The sequence below is a fragment of the Haematobia irritans genome, chromosome 5, assembly GCF_050003625.1.
Source record: "Haematobia irritans isolate KBUSLIRL chromosome 5, ASM5000362v1, whole genome shotgun sequence".
Lineage (NCBI taxonomy): Eukaryota > Metazoa > Arthropoda > Insecta > Diptera > Muscidae > Haematobia > Haematobia irritans.
The window spans coordinates 84,027,066-84,049,259 of NC_134401.1; the positions used below are offsets into that span (position 1 = coordinate 84,027,066).

At 33.8% G+C, this 22,194-nt stretch overlaps 1 protein-coding gene across 1 annotated transcript; it reads right to left on the reverse strand.

Moving 5' to 3' along the window:
* Positions 1-1,227: 1,227 nt before the first annotated feature.
* LOC142239004 (juvenile hormone epoxide hydrolase 1-like) lies at positions 1,228-21,617 on the reverse strand. The gene is made up of 4 exons (XM_075310771.1): positions 21,308-21,617; positions 6,763-6,962; positions 2,507-2,711; positions 1,228-2,437 (listed from the first exon to the last, which is right to left on the reverse strand). The coding sequence occupies exons 1-4, from the start codon at positions 21,494-21,496 to the stop codon at positions 1,646-1,648; spliced, it is 1,386 nt and encodes a 461-aa protein (XP_075166886.1). The 5' UTR covers positions 21,497-21,617; the 3' UTR covers positions 1,228-1,645.
* Between the last annotated feature and the right edge of the window lie 577 nt (positions 21,618-22,194).

Sequence of the window (22,194 nt, forward strand, 5' to 3'; positions counted from 1 at the left end):
CTTCCAATTTTATGATACCATTTTGGTAGTACTCCTTCGGTTTTGCCTCAAAATAGGCCTTAGTTTCGGCGATCACCTCTTCATTGCAGCCAAATTTTTTCCCTGCGAGCATCCTTTTGAGGTCTGAGAACAAGAAAAAGTCGCTAGGGGCCAGATCTAGAGAATACGGTGGGTGGGGAAGCAATTCGAAGCCCACTTCATGAATTTTTGCTATCGTTCTCAATGACTTGTGGCACGGTGCGTTGTCTTGGTGGAAAAACACTTTTTTCTTCTTCATATGGGGCCGTTTTGCCGCGATTTCGACCTTCAAACGCTCCAATAACGCCATATAATAGTCACTGTTGATGGTTTTTCCCTTCTCAAGATAATCGATAAAATTTATTCCATGCGCATCCCAAAAAAACAGAGTCTTTGAGTCTTTCCACGCTTCGGAGACGGTTCACCGGTCGCTGTCCACTCAGCCGACTGCCGATTGGACTCAGGAGTGTAGTGATGGAGCCATGTTTCATCCATTGTTACATATCGACGGAAAAACTCGGGTGTATTACGAGTTAACAGCTGCAAACACCGCTCAGAATCATCAACACCTTGTTTTTGGTGAAATGTGAGCTCGCGCGGCACCCAGTTTGCACAGAGCTTCCGCATATCCAAATATTGATGAATGATATGACCAACCCGTTCCTTTGATATCTTTAAGGCCTCTGCTATCTCGATCAACTTCATTTTACGGTCATTCAAAGTCATTTTGTGGATTTTTTTGATGTTTTCGTTGGTAACCACCTCTTTCGGGCGTCCACTGCGTTCACCGTCCTCCGTCTCATTTCACCACGCTTGAATTTGGCTTACCAATCAATTATTGGTAATTTCCGGAAACTCATTATCAAGCCAAGTTTTTGCTTCCACCGTATTTTTTCCCTTCAGAAAACAGCATTTTTTATCACAATAACAAAAGGTGCTTCACAAAAGACGCTCTCTCAAACTAATTGACTTACAGACGTCAAATTTTGACACGAATCATTTGAAGGTTGGTACTATTTAAAAATAATATGCACTTAATACTAGCGACGCCATCTATGTGTCAGACCGGGGTCTTATCAGCCAACCTGTTAAATGGTACTTTTATTTAATGTGGTATCACAATGGACTGAATAGGTGAACCTGAAAAAAATTCGGGCTGCCACTTTAACCTAACCTAAGCTTCCACAATAATGAAAAAACATTAACAAATTATTTGTTAAAAATCACATAGAAAACAGATAGCTAATACATTTTATTTTAAAATACGTTAAATAAATACAAAACATAATTTTAAGAAAATATTTGGTCGTAACATAAGCCTGTAAAGTTTTGCCTTAGAATTATTTTACAACGATTTATGTTGTGGTCCTCTACAAAACATTTTACTTGTGCTTTTGGCCAATTCATTTATTTTTATTTTTCAGCCAGAAATGGAATATCCAGCAGGAAAAAATAGCATTTGCGACATCTACTATTCATTGGGGTCAAATAGAAACCAAAGTTGCTGGGGATATATGCAGTGAGTACGGGTTTTGTTTAAGAGCTCGAAGCACGGGAGCCTCATTGTGAAAAAAACACTACGAACTTATGTTACAAATAAATACATTAATAATTTTTAATATAATGATCAATCCGTTTTCTTATAAATTCTATTGACAAATTCTGCAAAATCTATGTACAACATTACTGGTGCTTCCAAGGCAGCAAAGTGGCCAACTTGATTGAAGTATTTACTATGAATCAAGTTTGGGAATTTATCCTGCAATTGCCAATCCATAGCTGCGGGTAAATCGAAACGGAAACGAGCACAGCCCATGGGCACGGGCGATGGAACACGCTGCAATTGCAGATCTCTATAAGCCTTTGAAACATTCTCTTTGTATAAACGAGCAGAGGTCATTGCTGTATTGGACAAATAATAGATCATTACATTGTCTAGGACTGCATCGATGGTATAGATTTTGGTGATGCCATCGAATCGCTGGCTATATGCAGGACCGATGGCCGATTGGAATTTTTCGATGTAGTATGAGGCCAATCCTATGGGGCTGGTCAAGAGGGCAGTTCCAACAGTATCGGGTTTTGTAGCTTGAATATGAAAATAACCACTTTCCTCCAAAAGCATTTGCAGTTTGTCGGTCAGGGGGAAGTGATGATCGTGGAAAAACCGCGACGGAAGGAATTTTTCCGGTTTGAAACTGGCTACGATTCCCTTCATTATTGCAAGTGGTGTTTGTAAGATACACATATTGGAATGATAACCGATGACATTTTCTGGAAAAATGGTAGCCAAATCACTTCCTATTATGGAACCCCAATCTCCACCTTGTACAAGGAATTTCTCGAAACCCAAACGCAACATAAGATTACGCATTACAATAGCCATTTCTGCAGCATTGAAGCCTACTTTCCGGGCAGGCTACAAGAGAGAGAAAGAGAGATTTGTTAGTCATAAAGTCATTACCATAAACATTTTTGGGATACTTACATCGGACCAGCCAAAGCCGACCAACGATGGAGCTACTACTTCAAAAACGTACTCATTTACTTCAGCAGGTTCGGTAAGGATAGGAATGAAGTCATAGAATTCTCGAACCGATCCTGGCCATCCATGAAGCAATAAGAGGGGCAAGACCTTCTTCTTTTGCAATGTTTCTGCACTTGGTTTAGCATGAATGAAGTGAATGTTTAATCTAGAAATATTGGTAGTATTGATATTGTTAATAACGGTTTTTCATGTGAAAATCTACACATTGAAGGTGGAACTGCGTTTGCTTTTCGTGTTGAAAACCAGTTCATTTTCAAACTTACTTTTTCTAAAATAATTCAAAATATAAATGGAAATAAACATATTCCTGTTAAACTTTGGCAACATTTTGATGAGAAAGAGCAATTGAGTAAAATTATATGTATATATTAAAATAAATTAACTTAGGAGAGAAACTGCGAAAATTTCAATGCGAAAGATATATTCGATATAAAATACAGACTTTAATTGAGATATTGATTCAGTGTTAAGATTTTGCAATCTTGATTTAAATATTTTTCGACTCAGTTATTTTTGTACTCAGTTCCAAAGTTTTGGCGAATACGAATTTTGCTTAGCATACACCGACAAAACTGTCTGTTTTTCATATGTTGGGTGTAAAAATTATATGTTTGGAATTCAATTTTTAGCGCATTATTCTTAAGTGCAAGCATATAATGTTCATAAACTAATATAATATATGTATTTGGGACATACATATATGTTAATATGTTAAATTACATTTACATTTTCTTAAATATAATATCTTAAATATAATATATTTAAGTTTGGAAATTGCGTATAAACATATATATGATGAGAAAAGTCAGAGAGAGAGAGAGTAGAAAAAAGATAAAGGTGGCGATGGAGATAGATAACGAATGACATGTTTATCTATGTAAGATTAATTACAACAAAACTGTAGGTTGCTGAGTACTCATTCATGATTATTTATCTGCTTACATTTTTTTTAATAATTTACAAATATAGGTGCTTATTTGTATTCTAACTCAATTATGTTTAAGTCATTTTGCTGCAAGCAAATAAATGTTTAGAAACTGTAAGTAAGAACTAATTCTGAAAATATATATGCTTGAAGCAGAATAGGTTTGGGAGTAAATGTTACAGACGATTTTTTCGAGGATGTAGAAGACGCATTTCTGTGATATATAAAGTTTTTTTCCTTTTCCAAAAGTCGATAAACTTTTCAATTGAGGTGGTGTTTTAAATTTATGTTTGCTTCAATTCTCCGTTTCTTTGGCACGGAATCAATACCACAATCAATAGTGAAAAGACAAAATCTTTGGAACTGGTCAGGGATTTTTTCAGGGTTGCTATTAATAGGATATAGGTATAGGTATAGGTGTAGAGTAATGATTAAAAGGTCATAACGAGTCCGAACTCTAAAATTTATTTCAATGTTTCTGGCTTCTATTATTTACACAATATTTTGGTATGAGAATAATCCGTTAACGTATATGAAAAATTGAAAAAAAAAACAAGTATATACGGCCGTAAGTTCGGCCAGGCCGAAGCTTATGTACCCTCCATCATGGATTGCGTAGGAACTTCATCTAAACACTGCCATCCACAATCGAATTACTTAAGTTGCGGTAACGCTTGCCGATTGCAAGGTAGTCCATACGTGGTATATATTAAATCAAAAAAGATCGATCCAATACGTATATAATTCAGTTTGACAAAGTAGACATAAGATTTTGACAAAATTTTCTACAGAAATAAAATTTTAACAAAATTTTCTATAGAAATAAAAATTTTCTATAGAAAGAACATTTTGACAAAAATTTCTACAGAAATAAAATTTTAACAAAATTTTCTATAGAAATAAAATTTTCACAAAATTTTCTATAGAAATAAAAATTTTGACAAAATTTTTTATAGAAAGAAAATTTTGACAAAAATTTCTACAGAAATAAAATTTTAACAAAATTTTCTATAGAAATAAACTTTTGACAAAATTTTCTATAGAAATAAAATCTTGGTAGATTAGTTTTGGCTCGAGTGGCAACCATGAATTTGAACCGAATAAAATTGAACAAAATTTTCTATAGAAATAAAATTTTGACAAAATTTTCTATAGAAATAAAATTTTGACAATGATGAAAATTTTATTATGAACCGAATAAAATTTTAACAAAATTTTCTCTAGAAATAAAATGTTGACAAAATTTTCTATAGAAATAAAATTTTGACAAAATTTTCTATAGAAATAAAATTTTGGTAGATTATTTTTGGCTCTAGTGATTATGAACCGATATGGACCAATTTTGGTATGGTTGTTAGCGACCATATACTAACACCACGTTCCTAATTTGAACCGGATCGGATGAATTTTGCTCCTCCAAGAGGCTCCGGAGGTCAAATCTGGAGAATGTTTTATATGGGGCTATATATAATAATGGACCGATGTGGACGAATTTTTGCAAGGTTGTTAGAGACCATATACCAATACCATGTACCAAATTTCAGACGGATCGGATGCAATTTGCTCCTCTTTGAGGCTTCGCAAGCCAAATATGGAGATCGGTTTATATGGGGTCTATATATAATTATGGACCGATGTGGACCAATTTTTGCATGGTTGTTAGAGACCATATACCAACATCATGTACCAAATTTCAGCCGAATCGGATGAAATTTGCTTCTCTTTGAGGCTCCGCAAGCCAAATCTGGGGATCGGTTTATATGAGGGCTATATATAATTATGGACCGATGTGGACCAATTTGTGCATGATTGTTAGAGACCATATACCAACACCATGTACCAAATTTCAGCCGGATCGGATGAAATATGGTTCTCTTAGAGGCTCCACAAGCCAAATCTGGGGATCGGTTTATATAGGGTCTATATATAATTAAGGACCGATATGGACCAATTTTTGCATGGTTGTTAGAGACCATATACCAACATCATGTACCGAATTTCAGCCGGATCGGATGAAATTTTCTTCTCTTTGATGCTCCGCAAGCCAAATCTGGGGATCGGTTTATATGGGGGCTATATATAATTATGGACCGATGTGAACCAATTTTTGCATGGTTGTTAGAGACCATATACCAACACCATGTACCAAATTTCAGCCGGATCGGATGAAATTTGCTTCTCTTTTAGGATCCGCAAGCCAAATCTGGGGATCGGTTTATATGGGGGCTATATATAATTATGGACCGATGTGGACCAATTTTTGCATGGTTGTTAGAGACCATATACCAACACCATATACCAAATTTCAGCCGGATCGGATGAAATAGGCTTCTGTTAGAGGCTCCACAAGCCAAATCTGAGGGTCCCTTTATATGGGGGCTATACGTAAAAGTGGACCGATATGGCCCATTTTCAATACCATCCGACCTACATCGATAACAACTACTTGTGCCAAGTTTCAAGTTGATAGCTTCTTTCGTTCGGAAGTTAGCGTGATTTCAACAGACGGACGGACGGACATGCTTAGATCGACTCAGAATTTCACCACGACCCAGAATATATATACTTTATGGGGTCTTAGAGCAATATTTCGATGTGTTACAAACGGAATGACAAAGTTAATATACCCCCATCCTATGATGGAGGGTATAAAAATCAGTAAAACCAATATTCTGAGAACACGAAACAAGCGTTATAAATAATATCGCCTTTGAGAAGCCTTACGACTATCAAAGAGATTCATATTAGCCAAAAACAAAGATCCAATATTTGAAGCCCAAAAGTCGAAGTCAATTTTTTCTTATCATTAAAATTGATCAGTTGGCTATTGGTGTATTTGAAACTCAAGTCAAATCGACTTTTTATCAAAAGACGATTTGACGAATATCGACTAATTTTTTATTTTGACAATTCATTAAAAAGTCAAAAATCGTGACGTCCAAAGGCGACTTTTTCAAAAATTTACTTTAAGCTACTCCTTTATTTTGGTTACAATAGGTACAACATCCATTAACCCTTATAATACGTTGGGGTTATTTGATGACCCAAATCGTATTTTTCAACACGGCATATCTTACTGTTCGAATATAATTAACAATTTCTATCACACAGTGCATTAATTGGTAACATATGCTGAATTCATGCTGAGTAGTAAGAACTTTTAATTATAATCCAAAAGTAAGAAATTCGGTGATGAAAAGTACGACCTAATACCCAACGTAGTATAAGGGTTAAGCAAAACATAAAATGAGCTAAATACTTTTTGACTTACCCTTGAATTTCCGTAGTAAATTGGGGCAATTCATTTAGGTACATCTCACGTTGCTTCCATTTCTTCAGGTAGTTGTCTCGCCAATAGGTTACCACCTGCGACATAGCCTCCGTGTTATATCCATATTCAAAATACACTCCCTCCAAAGGTTCAGTTAATTTTAATGTTCGATTCAATTGCTGTTGTAAATCGGTTATAACCTGGATGGGGTTTGGAGAAATAATATTTGATATAAGAAAACAAGTAAATACGGAGCTGAGTTTGGTCAGTAAATTGGAGAGATCTAAGAAACGGCATTTTTGAAATGGCCTCCACAAGGCTCCGGGAGTTAAATGTGGAAATGAGTTTATATGGGGTCTACGAGTACATATAAAATTATGGACCGATATGAATCAATTTTTGCGTAGTTGTTAGAGGGCATATACAAACATTGCGTACAAAATTTTAACGCAATTGGGTGAAACTTTTCCTTTCAAGAAGCTCCAGAAGTCAAATCTGGTGGTCAGTTTATATGGGAATATGGCCCATTTACAATACGCAAATTCTTGGAACTAAAATTGGCACCCTTTTAAATTAGTTTAGTAATTTTGAAATTTTTATGATTACCGCCTGTTGAAAATAAACCGAAATTATAATGAAAATAAAAGTATTAAAACTAATGCAATTTTGTTCCTTATTAGGTCAGTTTTAAAAATTTAAGGAAACTAACGATAAAGACTGATCATTTATAAAATTATTAAAAAAAATAAGAGTTTTCACCTGTTCAAAACATTTGCAACTAATATTAAGTGTCACATATATTTAAAAATAATTAAAGTTTTAGTAACTTTTAACGAGAAATGTTAATAGTTGATACTATAGCCATGCCGTTTGATTCCTTATGCGCAAATTTTTGTTACTGCAGTAGAATTAAATAGTCAACGATATCCTATGGTTCAGGTTCAAATAGAGATCATAAGCCTTTTGCAAAAGTTAATACCAATTTTTATACCCTTCACCACTACTATGGTACAGGGTATAATAAGTTTGTGCATTTGTATGTAACGCCAAGAAATAGTGGTCATAGACCCATTTTTAGTATACCGATCGGCTTAGAATTAAGTTCTGAGTCGATTTAGCGATGTCCGTCTCTCTGTCTGTCTGTCCGTCCGTCCGTCCGTCTGTCTGTATATGTAATTTTGTGCACAAAGTACAGCTCGCAATTTAAGGCCGATCGTCCTCAAATTTGGCATAGGGCCGTTTCTTGGGACAATCGCTATTGATTTTGGAAAAAATCGGTTCAGATTTAGATATAGCTGCCATATATATTTATCCCCGATGTGGTCATAGTTAACGTGTTTATCAACCGATGTTCTTCAAATTCAGTATATCCAATTATTTTATGAGTCTCGAAAAACTTGCAAAATATCAGCCAAATCGGTTCAGATTTAGATATAGCTCCCATATATATCTTTCGTCCGATTTATATTTATGGAAGCATTATATATATATATATATATATATATATATATATATATATATATATATATATATATATATATATATATATATATATATATATATATATATATATATATATATATATATATATATATATATATATATATATATATATATATATATATATATATATATATATATATATATATATATATATATATATATATATATATATATATATATATATATATATATATATATATATATATATATATATATATATATATATATATATATATATATATATATATATATATATATATATATATATATATATATATATATATATATATATATATATATATATATATATATATATATATATATATATATATATATATATATATATATATATATATATATATATGTTTTAAAGCATTTTGAGCCCAAAAATATTATATGTTTGGAAGAATTTTCTCTCAAAGAAGATTGTGTTCATTCCCTCACATAATTTTCACTTCCATGATTTTTTTAGTTCTTGGGACATTTTTCTGTAATAAATACAAATAATGTTGAAGAAATTATTCAATTTTAAATATATATTTTTTAATTTTACCTTTCGCCTGGACGGAAAATCGAACCGAGGACCATACAATGTGTAAGCCAACACACTATCCACTGGTCTACGTAGCTGTTATGGTCATCAATAGACAATTATCGTTATATTTATATAGCATAGTCTGCGGCGCCCACGAGCCAATGCAAACAAAACATTATTTAACAGAAACATATATTTGTTTGCCACGTGGAGTAAAGGCATGTCCGCCTTGGCATAGGGCCGTTTCTTGGGACAATCGCTATTGGTTTTGGAAAAAATCGGTTCAGATTTAGATATAGCTGCCATATATATATTTATCCCCGATGTGGTCGTAGTTAGCGTGTTTATCAACCGATGTTCTTCAAATTCAGTATATCCAAATATTTTATGAGTCTCGAAAAACTTGCAAAATATCAGCCAAATCGGTTCAGATTTAGATATAGCTCCCATATATATCTTTCGTCCGATTTAGACTCATATGACCACAGAGGCCAAAGTTTACTACCGATCTTCGTGAAATTTTGCACAGAGGGTAGTATTGACATTCTACCAATGCTTTGTAAATTTGATTGAAATCGGTTCAAATTTAGATATAGCTCCCATATATATCTTTCGTCCGGTTTGAACTTATATGGCCACAAAAGCCAGAGCTTTTCCGTGATTTGCTTCAAATTTTGCACAAGGGGTACGTTTAATAGTATCGTTAAGTGTGTCAAATTTTGTTAAAATCGGTTCAGATTTAGATATAGCTCACATATATATCTTTCGCCCGATTTGGACTTATATGGTCTCAAAAGCCAGAGTTTTGTTTGCCCTGACTTACTTCAAATTTTGCACAAGCGGTACTTTTAAAGGTACTATTGTATGTGCCAAATATGTCAAAATCGATTCAGATTTAGATATATCTCCCATATATATATATTTCGTTCGATTTGAACTTATATGGCCTCAAAATCCAGGGTTTTGCCGTGATTTGGTTCAAATTGTGGCAAATTTGGTTGAAATCGGTTCAGATTTAGATATGACTCCCATATAAATCTCCCGTCCGATTTGCACTCATATGACCAGGTGGCCACAGTTATACTCCCATTTACGTGAAATTTCGCATACACGCAAAAAAATAATTCTTTCCTTCCAAACGAAATTTTAGACAAACAAAGTTCGTTTCTCATTTGCTTTTCGCTGAAAGGAAGTGTATTTGGAAAAAAAGTATATACTTTTTGTGATAAACGTTTATTCTTTTCCAGGATGTAAAAACAATTTCATAAAGACTAACTCAAAAAAAAATTTTCCGGCTAATTGCATTTTCCTTAACATCTTTCTCACTTGCACGAAGTTTTTTAGTTCTTAGCACCTTTTTCTGTAATACAAACAATGTAGAAGAAATTATACGATTTTATAAATTTAAATTTTTTTTACCTTTCGCCTGGACGGAGAATCGAACCGCGGACCATGCAATTTGTAAGCCAACACACTAGGTTAGGTTAGGTGGCAGCCCGAAGTATCAGGCTCACTTAGACTATTCAGTCCATTGTGATACCACATTGGTGTACTTCTCTCTTATCACTGAGTGCTGCCCGATTCGATGTTAAGCTCAATGATAAGGGACCTTATTTTTATAGCCGAGTCCGAACGGCGTTCCACATTGCAGTGAAACCACTTAGAGAAGCTTTGAAACCCTCAGAAATGACACCAGCATTACTGAGGTGGGATAATCCGCCGCTGAAAAACTTTTTGGTGTTCGGTCGAAGCAGGAATCGATCCCATGGCCTAGTGTATGCAAGGCGGGCATGCTAACCATTGCACCACGGTGGCTCCCAAGCCAACACACTATCCACTGAGCTATGTAGCCATTATTGTCATCAATAGACAATTACCCATATAAGTTATATTTATATAGCATAGCTTGCGGCGCCCACGAGCCGATTAAACAAACTTTATTTAACAAAAAAATACATTTAGTTGGGCACCGTGGAGCAGTGGTTGCTACGTCCGACTTGCATGCCAAGGGTTGTGGGTTCGATCCCTGCTTCGACCAAAGTTTTTTTCTTTTAATATATTCCAGATATGGTCGGAAGATTCCGAAAAAATGTTTAATATTACATTCTACTATATTAAATTTTTACTATGAACTGTAAAATGTGTCTTATTAAAGACCTAAAGTCGGAAAAGAACAGTGTTTGATATAAACGAAATGGACTGTGTTGTTGGTTCAAAAATAACTTTTTTTATTGAAAAAATAAAAATTTTGTAACAAACGAATTTATTTGGTGAGAAAAGTATATAATTTTCGAAGCAATTCAAAAAACTCTAACAAAAGAAAAACGTTTTCGGTACACGTTTTCCAAACGGTTTTTTTCTTTGCGTGTAGATAGCAGAATTATTATTCTAACTATGCATGTCAAATTTAGTCAAAATTGGTTCAGATTGTATATTGCTCCTATATATACGTACACCAGAGTTGGGGAAATATGGTAGACTGTTTCATATTTTAGACCCATTTTCAATGGGATTTTACTCAAAAAAAATCGCTTCTTTAACATATGTTCCAAACATATTTTGCAGGAAGCACATATATTATTGCATACTGCCGAAACATTAATATGTTTGTTTTATGTGAACATATTATATGTTTGGAAGCATTTTGAGCCAAAAATATTATATGCTTGGAAGAATTTTTCCCAAACACGATTGTGCTCATTCCCTAACATACTCGTAATTTTCACTTCCACGAAATTTTTTAGTTATTGGAACCTTTCTCTGTAATACAAATAATGTTGAAGAAATTATTCACTTTTATAAATTTTTTTAAATTTTACCTTTCGCCTGCACGGAGAATCGAACCGAGGACCATACAGTTTGTAAGCCAACACACTATCCACTGGGCTACGTAGCTGTTATAGTCACCAGTAGATAATTATCGTTTTAAGTTACATTTATATAGCATAGTTTGCAGCGCCCACGAGCCCATGCAAACATAACATTATTTAACAGAAACATACATTTGTTTGCCACGTGGAGCAGTGGTTAGCATGTCTGCCTTGCATGCAAAGGATCGTGGGTTCAATCCCTGCTCCGACCGAACATTTTTTTTTTGTTTTTTTTTTTTTTTTTTTAATTTACACATTTATATTTATACTATATTAATTTTTTTTAAATGAAACTTCGAAATGTGTGTTATTAAAGATTTATAGTCAGTAACAGTGCTTGATATAAACGAAATTGACTGATTTTTGGATAAAATATTATTTTTTATTGCAAAAATAACAATCTTGTAATAAAAAACTGTTTTTGTACAAAACTTTAAAATTTGGAAGGAATTCAAAAACTAACAAAAGAAGAACGTGGAGTCGAGTATAAACATACATACATAATTTTATAATATAAACATAAATTTATTTAGGAGTGAACAGTTTTTTACTAGCATTTAACACCATCGCTCTAAAATTCCTTTTATTTTTCTTTAATAATTCATTTTAAAGGAAATAAACTTTTTAAATTGTTTTAGCTGTAAAACTCGAACATAATGCCCGCTTTTATATTTGATGGTGTCCGTCAACTCCTCGTGGACTACTTTTTAATAAAGAGGAACTAAAGTTTGTTTTTTTTTACATTTTACTGTGTAATTTTTCACTATTTCCTCCTTATTTCATTTTACTGTCCCAACTCTAAAAAGAGTATAGTGCCCTTTCGTTATTTTTATGAAGACCCCTGATTTCTTTTAACGAACCTAGAAAAAAATTGTGCCCATAATGCCAAAATGATAAACAAAATACATGTCCACACATACATAAAATGCTGCTCTCAAGGCGTAAACATAAGCTGTTTGTTTTTCAAATGTCTATTCTCTTGGTTCAGAATGTATATTCTCTTTATTCAAATTAAATAATATTTAGACTTAAACATATCAAATTTTTGGCCTTATCATAAAACAGTCTTCCGAAACAACATACAAGCGGTTTCACAGAAATTGTTCTCTTTTGACTCTTTTGCTGTGTTATATTGATATCTTTCGTCAACTCTCCCGGTTTCCATCTCTATTTCTCTCTATACTCTCTCTGTCGCTTTGAATAAAATATCACAACATATGTATGTTTAGTCGAAATTTGTAAATTTATATATGTTTGTATTCACACATATGATTTTTATGAAACATTGATGCCCCAAACATAATATATTCTAACATATTAACATAGATGTCCCAAACATTTAGTGTTAGTTTAGGAACATTACATGTTCGCACTTAAATATATTGTGGTTTAAAATCGTGCCCGAAACACATTTTGTTTATATCGGAACATATGAAAAACATATTTTTCTAACAGTGTACACACTGCAATGCCAAAATTTCCACAGAACGGATGAGTTTTAAATAAGGCTCCAAGTCGCCCGACTAGACCAAATAATATATCACAACCCACACTTGACCAATATCTTGGCGAGATCTAAGCAATATCCTTGTAAAATCGCCACTGCTGAGTAGCAAAAATTGTAAATATTACTCTAATAGTCCTATATCTCGAATACATATGTATCGCCTGAAAAATCATAAATCTCTTTTGTACAATTGCATTAAAATTTCTCTCGCTTCATATTTCCCATATTTTTTACTAACATTATGTTTCATCCCAGGGCGTTTTTCTAGAGTTTTTGTAGAAGTACAAAAAATTGTTTCCATTAAAAGTATTTGTATCTGGAAATGCAAACTTTTATATAGCTCCCAGCAAATTTTATGTAGTTGAGATGTGATGGTATCTGGAAATACCACTTCACACTGTTAGAAAAATATGTTTTTCATAGGTTCCTAAAAAAAAGTCGCTTCTCTACATATATTCCAAACATTTTGCAGGAAGCACATATATTATTGGATACTGTCGAAACATTATTATGTTTGTGTTATGTGAACATATTATATGTTTGGAAGCATTTTGAGCCCAAAAATATTATATGTTTGGAAGAATTTTCTCTCAAAGAAGATTGTGCTCATTCCCTCGCATAATTTTCACTTCCATGATTTTTTTAGTTCTTGGGACATTTTTCTGTAATAAATACAAATAATGTTGAAGAAATTATTCAATTTTATAATTTATTTTTTAAATTTTACCTTTCGCCTGGACGGAAAATCGAACCGAGGACCATACAATGTGTAAGCCAACACACTATCCACTGGGCTACGTAGCTGTTATGGTCATCAATAGACAATTATCGTTATATTTATATAGCATAGTCTGCGGCGCCCACGAGCAAATGCAAACAAAACATTATTTAACAGAAACATATATTTGTTTACCACGTGGAGTAATGGCATGTCCGCCTTTCTTGCAAAGGGTCGTAAGTTCAATCCCTTCTCGAACTGAACACCAATTTTTATACCCTCCATCATAGGATGGGGGTATATTAACTTTGTCATTCCGTTTGTAACACATCGAAATATTGCTCTAAGACCCCATAAAGTATATATATTCTGGGTCGTGGTGAAATTCTGAGTCGACCTAAGCATGTCCGTCCGTCCGTCCGTCCGTCTGTTGAAATCACGCTAACTTCCGAACGAAACAAGCTATCGACTTGAAACTTGGCACAAGTAGTTGTTATCGATGTAGGTCGGATGGTATTGAAAATGGGCCATATCGGTCTACTTTTACGTATAGCCCCCATATAAAGGGACCCTCAGATTTGGCTTGTGGAGCCTCTAACAGAAGCATATTTCATCCGATCCGGCTGAAATTTGGTATATGGTGTTGGTATATGGTCTCTAACAACCATGCAAAAATTGGTCCACATCGGTCCATAATTATATATAGTCCCCATATAAACCGATCCCCAGATTTGGCTTGCGGAGCCTCAAAGAGAAGAAAATTTCATCCGATCCGGCTGAAATTTGGTACATGATGTTGGTATATGGTCTCTAACAACCATGAAAAAATTGGTCCATATCGGTCCATAATTATATATAGCCCCCATATAAACCGATCCCCAGATTTGGCTTGTGGAGCCTCTAAGAGAAGCATATTTCATCCGATCCGGCTGAAATTTGGTACATGGTGTTGGTATATGGTCTCCAACAATCATGCAAAAATTGATCCACATCGGTCCATAATTATATATAGCCCCCATATAAACCGATCCCCAGATTTGGCTTGGGGAGCCTCAAAGAGAAGCAAATTTCATCCGATCAGGCTGAAATTTGGTACATGATGTTGGTATATGGTCTCTAACAACCGTGCCAGAATTGGTCCATATCGGTCGATAATTATATATAGCCCCCATATAAAACGTTCTCCAGATTTGACCTCCGGAGCCTCTTGGAGGAGCAAAATTCATCCGATCCGGTTCAAATTAGGAACGTGGTGTTAGTATACGGTCGCTAACAACCATACCAAAATTGGTCCAATCACACAAAAATTGGTCTATATCGGTTCATAATAAAATTTTCATCATTGTCAAAATTTTATTTCTATAGAAAATTTTTTTCAAATTTTATTCGGTTCATAATCATGGTTGCCACTCGAGCCAAAAATAATCTACCAAGATTTTATTTCTATAGAAAATTTTGTCAAAAGTTTATTTCTATAGAAAATTTTGTTAAAATTTTATTTCTGTAGAAATTTTTGTCAAACTTTATTTCTATAGAAAATTTTGTTAAAATTTTATTTCTGTACAAAATTTTGTCAAAATTTTATGTCTACTTTGTCAAACTGAATTATATACGTATTGAATCGATCTTTTGTTATTTAATATATACCACGTATGGACTTACATACAATTTAGAAGATGGTGTTACGAGGTTTTAAGATACCTTGCCATCGGCAAGCGTTACCGCAACTTAAGTAATTCGATTGTGGATGGCAGTGTTTAGAAGAAGTTTCTACGCAATCCATGATGGAGGGTACATAAGCTTCGGCCTGGCCGAACTTACGGCCGTATATACTTGCTTTGTTTTAATTTACACATTTATATTTATACTATATGAAAGTTTTATAATCAAACTTCGAAATGTGGGTTATTAAAGATTTGCAGTCAGAAAAAAGTGCTTGATTTTGCATTTTGTAACAAAAAACTGTTTTTGGTATAAAAGCTTGAAATTTTTGAAAGAATTCAACAACGCTAACAAAAGAAAACGTGGAGTCGAGTACAAACATAGGTAAATAATTTTTTATAATATACACATACATTTTTTAGGCGTGGACAATTTTTTAGTAGCATTTAACACCATTTTAAATGCATTTCAAACTTATCGTGTTTTGTACTTAATCTCATTTTTACCTTTAAGGCCGGTATTAAGTTGGCATTATCGCTCTAAAATGGCCATGTTTTAACTTTTATGTTTCTTTAATAATTCATTTTAAAGAAAATAAACTTTTTCAATTGTTGGATGTCGGATCATTCCCCACCAAGTTATAATACAATTTCCCAAAAAAGTTATAACGTTATTCTGTTTTTAGAGATTCGAGTTTTGCCGCTAAAAAGCAATTTTAGCCGCAAAACTCTTAATGCCCGCTGTTATTTTTGAAAGTGTCCGTCAACTCCTCTTGGACTACACTGTTAGAAAAATATGTTTTTCATGTGTTCCGATATAAACAAAATGTGTTTCGGCGCAATTTTTAAACACAATATATTTAAGTGCAAACATGTAATGTTCCTCAACTAACACTAAATGTTTGGGTCACGTATGTTAATATGTTAGAATATATTATGTTTGGGGCATAAATGTTTCATACAAATAATATGTGTGAATGTAAGCATATATAAATTTACAAAATTTCGAGTAAACATATATATGTTGTGATATTTTCTTGAGAGAGCGACAGAGAGAGAGAGAGAGAGAGTATAGAGAAAGAAATAGAGATGGAAACCGGGAGGGTTGACGAAAGATATCAACATAACACAGCGAGAGAATCAAAAGAGAGCAATTTCTGTGAAACGGCTTGTATGTTGTTTCGGAAAACTGTTTTATGATAAGGTCAAAATATTTGATATGCTTAAGTCTAAATATTATTTAAATTGAATATTAGAATGAGTATTCGCAGTAAAGAGTTTAGAAATTCGGAACCACGAGAATACACATTTGAAAAAAAGCATGTGTTTTCGCCTTGAGAGCACAATTTTTTTCTTGGTTCGTTAACAGAAATCGGAACGTACGAGGGTAAGTCAAAATATTCAGGCAAAGGAAATTAAAAATAACGAAAAGGCACTATACTCTTAAACTATATTCTTAAACAGTAAAATGTGTAAAAAAAAGTTTAGTTCCTCTTTATTAATCAGTAGTCCAAGAGGAGTTGACGGACACCTTCAAATATAAAAGCGGGCATTAAGTTCGAGTTTTGCAGCTAAAACAATTGGAAAAGTTTATTTTCTTTAAAATGAATTATTAAAGAAAAGTAAAAGTAAAAAATAATGCCAACGTAATACCGGCCTTAAAGGTAAAAATGAAATTAAGTACAAGACACGATAAGTTTTAAATGCACTTAAAATGGTGTTAAATGCCAGTAAAAAACTGTTCACGCCAAAATAAATTTATGCGTATATTATAAAATTATTTATGTATGTTTATACTCGACGTTCTTCTTTTGTTAGAGTTTTTGAATTCCTTCCAAAATTTCAAACTTTTATACCAAAAACAGTTTTTTGTTACAAAATTGTTATTTTTGCAATAAAAAAATAATATTTTATCCAAAAGCTCAGTCCATTTCGTTTATATCAAGCACTGTTTCTGACTGACCCACATTTCGAAGTTTCATTATAAAAATTTAATATAGTATACATATAAATGTGTAAATTAAAAAAAAATGGTGTTCGGTCGGAGCAGGGATTGAACCCACGACCCTTTGTATGCAAGGCAGACATGCTAATCACTGATCCATGTGGCCAATAAATGTATGTTTCTGTTAAATAATTTTATGTTTGCATGGTGTTCGGTCGGATCAGGGATTGAACCCACGACCCTTTGTATGCAAGACAGACACCACTGATCCATGTGGCCAATAAATGTATGTTTCTGTTAAATAATTTTATGTTTGCATGGGCTCGTGGGCGCTGCAAACTATGCTATATAAATGTAACTTATAACGATAATTGTCTACTGGTGACTATAACAGCTACGTAACCCAGTGGATAGTGTGGTGGCTTATAAACTGTATGGTCCTCGGTTCGATTCTCCGTCCAGGCGAAAGGTAAAATTAAAAAAAAATATATAAAATTGAATAATTTCTTCAACATTATTTGTAAAGGGTGATTCTTTTGAGGTTAGGATTTTCATGCATTAGTATTTGACAGATCACGTGGGATTTCAGACATGGTGTCAAAGAGAAAGATGCTCAGTATGCTTTGACATTTCATCATGAATAGACTTACTAACGAGCCACAACGTCGAATTTTCAGTGAATGGGCCCTAGAAAAGTTGGCAGAAAATCCGTTTTTTTATCGACAAATTTTGTTCAGCGATGAGGCTCATTTCTGGTTGAATGGCTACGTAAATAAGCAAAATTGCCGCATTTGGAGTGAAGAGCAACCAGAAGCCGTTCAAGAACTGCCCATGCATCCCGAAAAATGCACTGTTTGGTGTGGTTTGTACGCTGGTGGAATCATTGGACCGTATTTTTTCAAAGATGCTGTTGGACGCAACGTTACGGTGAATGGCGATCGCTATCGTTCGATGCTAACAAACTTTTTGTTGCCAAAAATGGAATAACTGAACTTGGTTGACATGTGGTTTCAACAAGATGGCGCTACATGCCACACAGTTCGCGATTCTATGGCCATTTTGAGGGAAAACTTCGGAGAACAATTCATCTCAAGAAATGGACCGGTAAGTTGGCCACCAAGATCATGCGATTTGACGCCTTTAGACTATTTTTTGTGGGGCTACGTCAAGTCTAAAGTCTACAGAAATAAGCCAGCAACTATTCCAGCTTTGGAAGACAACATTTCCGAAGAAATTCGGGCTATTCCGGCCGAAATGCTCGAAAAAGTTGCCCAAAATTGGACTTTCCGAATGGACCACCTAAGACGCAGCCGCGGTCAACATTTAAATGAAATTATCTTCAAAAAGTAAATGTCATGGACCAATCTAACGTTTCAAATAAAGAACCCATGAGATTTTGCAAATTTTATGCGTTTTTTTTTTTAAAAAGTTATCAAGCTCTTAACAAATCACCCTTTATTACAGAAAAAGGTGCCAAGAACTAAACAATTTCGTAGAAGTGAAAATTATGTGAGGGAATGAGCACAATCTTCTTTGGGGAAAATTCTTCCAAGCATATAATATTTTTGGGCTCAAAATGCTTCCAAACATATAATATGTTCACATAAAACAAACATATTAATGTTTCGCCAGTATCCAATAATATATGTGCTTCCTGCAAAATATGTTTGCAACATATGTTAGAGAAGCGTATTTTTTTGAGGGTGTACTTATTAAAAAAGAGGAACTTAACTTTGTTTTTATACATTTTACTGCTTCATTTTTCACTGTTTCCTCCTTTTTTCATTTTATAAAGGGTGATTTGTTAAGAGCTTGATAACATTTTTTTTTTAAAAAAAACGCATAAAATTTGCAAAATCTCATCGGTTCTTTATTTGAAACGTTAGATTGGTCCATGACATTTACTTTTTGAAGATAATTTCATTTAAATGTTGACCGCGGCTGCGTCTTAGGTGGTCCATTCGGAAAGTCCAATTTTGGGCAACTTTTTCGAGCATTTCGGCCGGAATAGCCCGAATTTCTTCGGAAATGTTGTCTTCCAAAGCTGGAATAGTTGCTGGCTTATTTCTGTAGACTTTAGACTTGACGTAGCCCCACAAAAAATAGTCTAAAGGCGTCAAATCGCATGATCTTGGTGGCCAACTTACCGGTCCATTTCTTGAGATGAATTGTTCTCCGAAGTTTTCCCTCAAAATGGCCGTAGAATCGCGAGCTGTGTGGCATGTAGCGCCATCTTGTTGAAACCACATGTCAACCAAGTTCAGTTCTTCCATTTTTGGCAACAAAAAGTTTGTTAGCATCGAACGATAGCGATCGCCATTCACCGTAACGTTGCGTCCAACAGCATCTTTGAAAAAATACGGTCCAATGATTCCACCAGCGTACAAACCACACCAAACAGTGCATTTTTCGGGATGCATGGGCAGTTCTTGAACGGCTTCTGGTTGCTCTTCACTCCAAATGCGGCAATTTTGCTTATTTACGTAGCCATTCAACCAGAAATGAGCCTCATCGCTGAACAAAATTTGTCGATAAAAAAACGGATTTTCTGCCAACTTTTCTAGGGCCCATTCACTGAAAATTCGACGTTGTGGCTCGTTAGTAAGTCTATTCATGATGAAATGTCAAAGCATACTGAGCATCTTTCTCTTTGACACCATGTCTGAAATCCCACGTGATCTGTCAAATACTAATGCATGAAAATCCTAACCTCAAAAGAATCACCCTTTAGTTCCCTTTCGTTATTTTTTATGAAGATCCCTTTAAAATTTTTGAATATTTTCCATCTTTTTTTTTAATTTCCTTTGTCTGAATATTTTGACTTACTATTCGTAGGTTCCAATTTCTTTTAACGAACCAAGAAAAATATTGTGCACATAATGCCAAAATGATAAACAAAACAGATTTACACACATACATAAAACGCTGCTCTCAAGGCAAAAACACATGCTGTTTTTTTTTCAAATGTCTATTCTCTTGGTTCCGCATGTCTATTCTCTTTACTCCGAATACTCATTCTAATATTCAAATTAAATAATATTTAGACTTAAGCATATCAAATTATTGGCCTTATTAACATGCCAAGCGCATAGCTAAAACAAATGAACTCATAAACTGTTTTCCGAAACAATATACAAGCAGTTTCACAGAAATTGCTCTCTTTTGATTCTCTCGCTGTGTTATGTTGATATCTTTCGTCAAACCTCTCGGTTTCCATCTCTATTTCTTTCTCTATACTCTTTCTCTGTCTTTATATATGTCTACACTCACACATATTATTTTTGTGAAACATTCATGCCCCAAACATAAAATATTAATTGAACCAATTAATTTAAAATTGAAATCAATCAATCACCAATGGCAACTAAAAATTTAATTGACCAATCAAAATATTAATTGATACAACAAATTTTTGCGATTGATTTGTGAATCAATTAATATTTTAAAATTAAAATTTAATTGGAAAATTTTTCGTAATATTTTTTCTGTGTACGAATACATGCCATGCAATTATACGAAATATCCCAAGTGGTGGAATTACCACATACATTTTCTCAAATTTAACTAAAATAATTAACGAATATGTAATTTCAAAATCACATCTGTAGTTTCTTTCAAGGAATTAGGAAAAAAACTGGTTCTCATATTTTGAGTATATTGTCCAAATATAATACAGGCATACGTGTCTTTTTGTAATTGAAGTTTTCAAACACTTACTTTCCATATTTAATTTTCTACCTTCCACCTACTTTCCATATTTAATTTTTCTAATAACATAAATGAACCATAGAGAATGCTCTACTAACCTCTGGATTTATTTTCAATTTAAATGGTTTAATAGTTTTGTCCTCTTTATAGTTGGAACCATCACCTGGTCCCCAATACTTATTCGTATTTAAGGTTGGTAGGGGTAGTGGACGTGTCAGTTCATCGAATTTTAGATAGCCATAACCGATAAGAACGGCGAATAAGCCAACGAATATGAGAAACTTCATGATTGGGATAGTCGTCACTTTACCCTTCTTGTTCGTTTTTCCAATCGGAATCTATCGCTAATAACTCAGTGAATGATAGTAACAATTGTCCGTAACTACCGTATGCGGCAGAAGAGTCTAATAAACTGACGGCGTACGTCTGAATTATATTTAAAATTTATAGGTGTTTGTGTTTAGATTTGATTCACTTCTTTATTATTTAAACTATAGCATATGATACGATATTGTACACTGTTTGACAATAATTTCGTTGTCAAATATTTTTATTTATCGCCTATAAAGTTGTAAGTCAGGGTTGTGTGACAAGAAATTAAATAAGAGTCTAATAAACTGACACCGTCTTCTAAATTATAAGTAAGTCCATACGTGGTAACATATATATTAAATTAAAAAAGTATATACGGCCGTAAGTTCGGCCAGGCCGAAGCTTATGTACACTCCACCATGGATTGCGTAGACACTTCTACGAAAGACTGTCATCCACAATCGAATTACTTGGGTTGTGGTACGTTAAAACTTCTTAACATCGTTTTCTAAATTGTGAGTTAGTCCATACGTGGTATATATTAGACAAAAAGGTTATGTGTAGGTAAGTCTACAAATAATTACGAATCGATATGGACATTTGCACGGTACGTAGAGAGCCAGAATTGAAATATGGGGTCGCTTATATGTGGGCTATATACAATTATGAACTT

Bases quoted from the DNA above. Each gene is read 5' to 3' on its own strand.
- LOC142239004 (XM_075310771.1), bottom strand. From the start codon at position 21,496: ATGAAGTTTCTCATATTCGTTGGCTTATTCGCCGTTCTTATCGGTTAT. The intron at 6,963-21,307 runs GTTAGTAGAGCA...AACCCCATCCAG, and splicing joins AATTGAAAATAAATCCAGAG to GTTATAACCGATTTACAACA. The intron at 2,438-2,506 runs GTAAGTATCCCA...TCTCTCTTGTAG, and splicing joins TCGGCTTTGGCTGGTCCGAT to CCTGCCCGGAAAGTAGGCTT.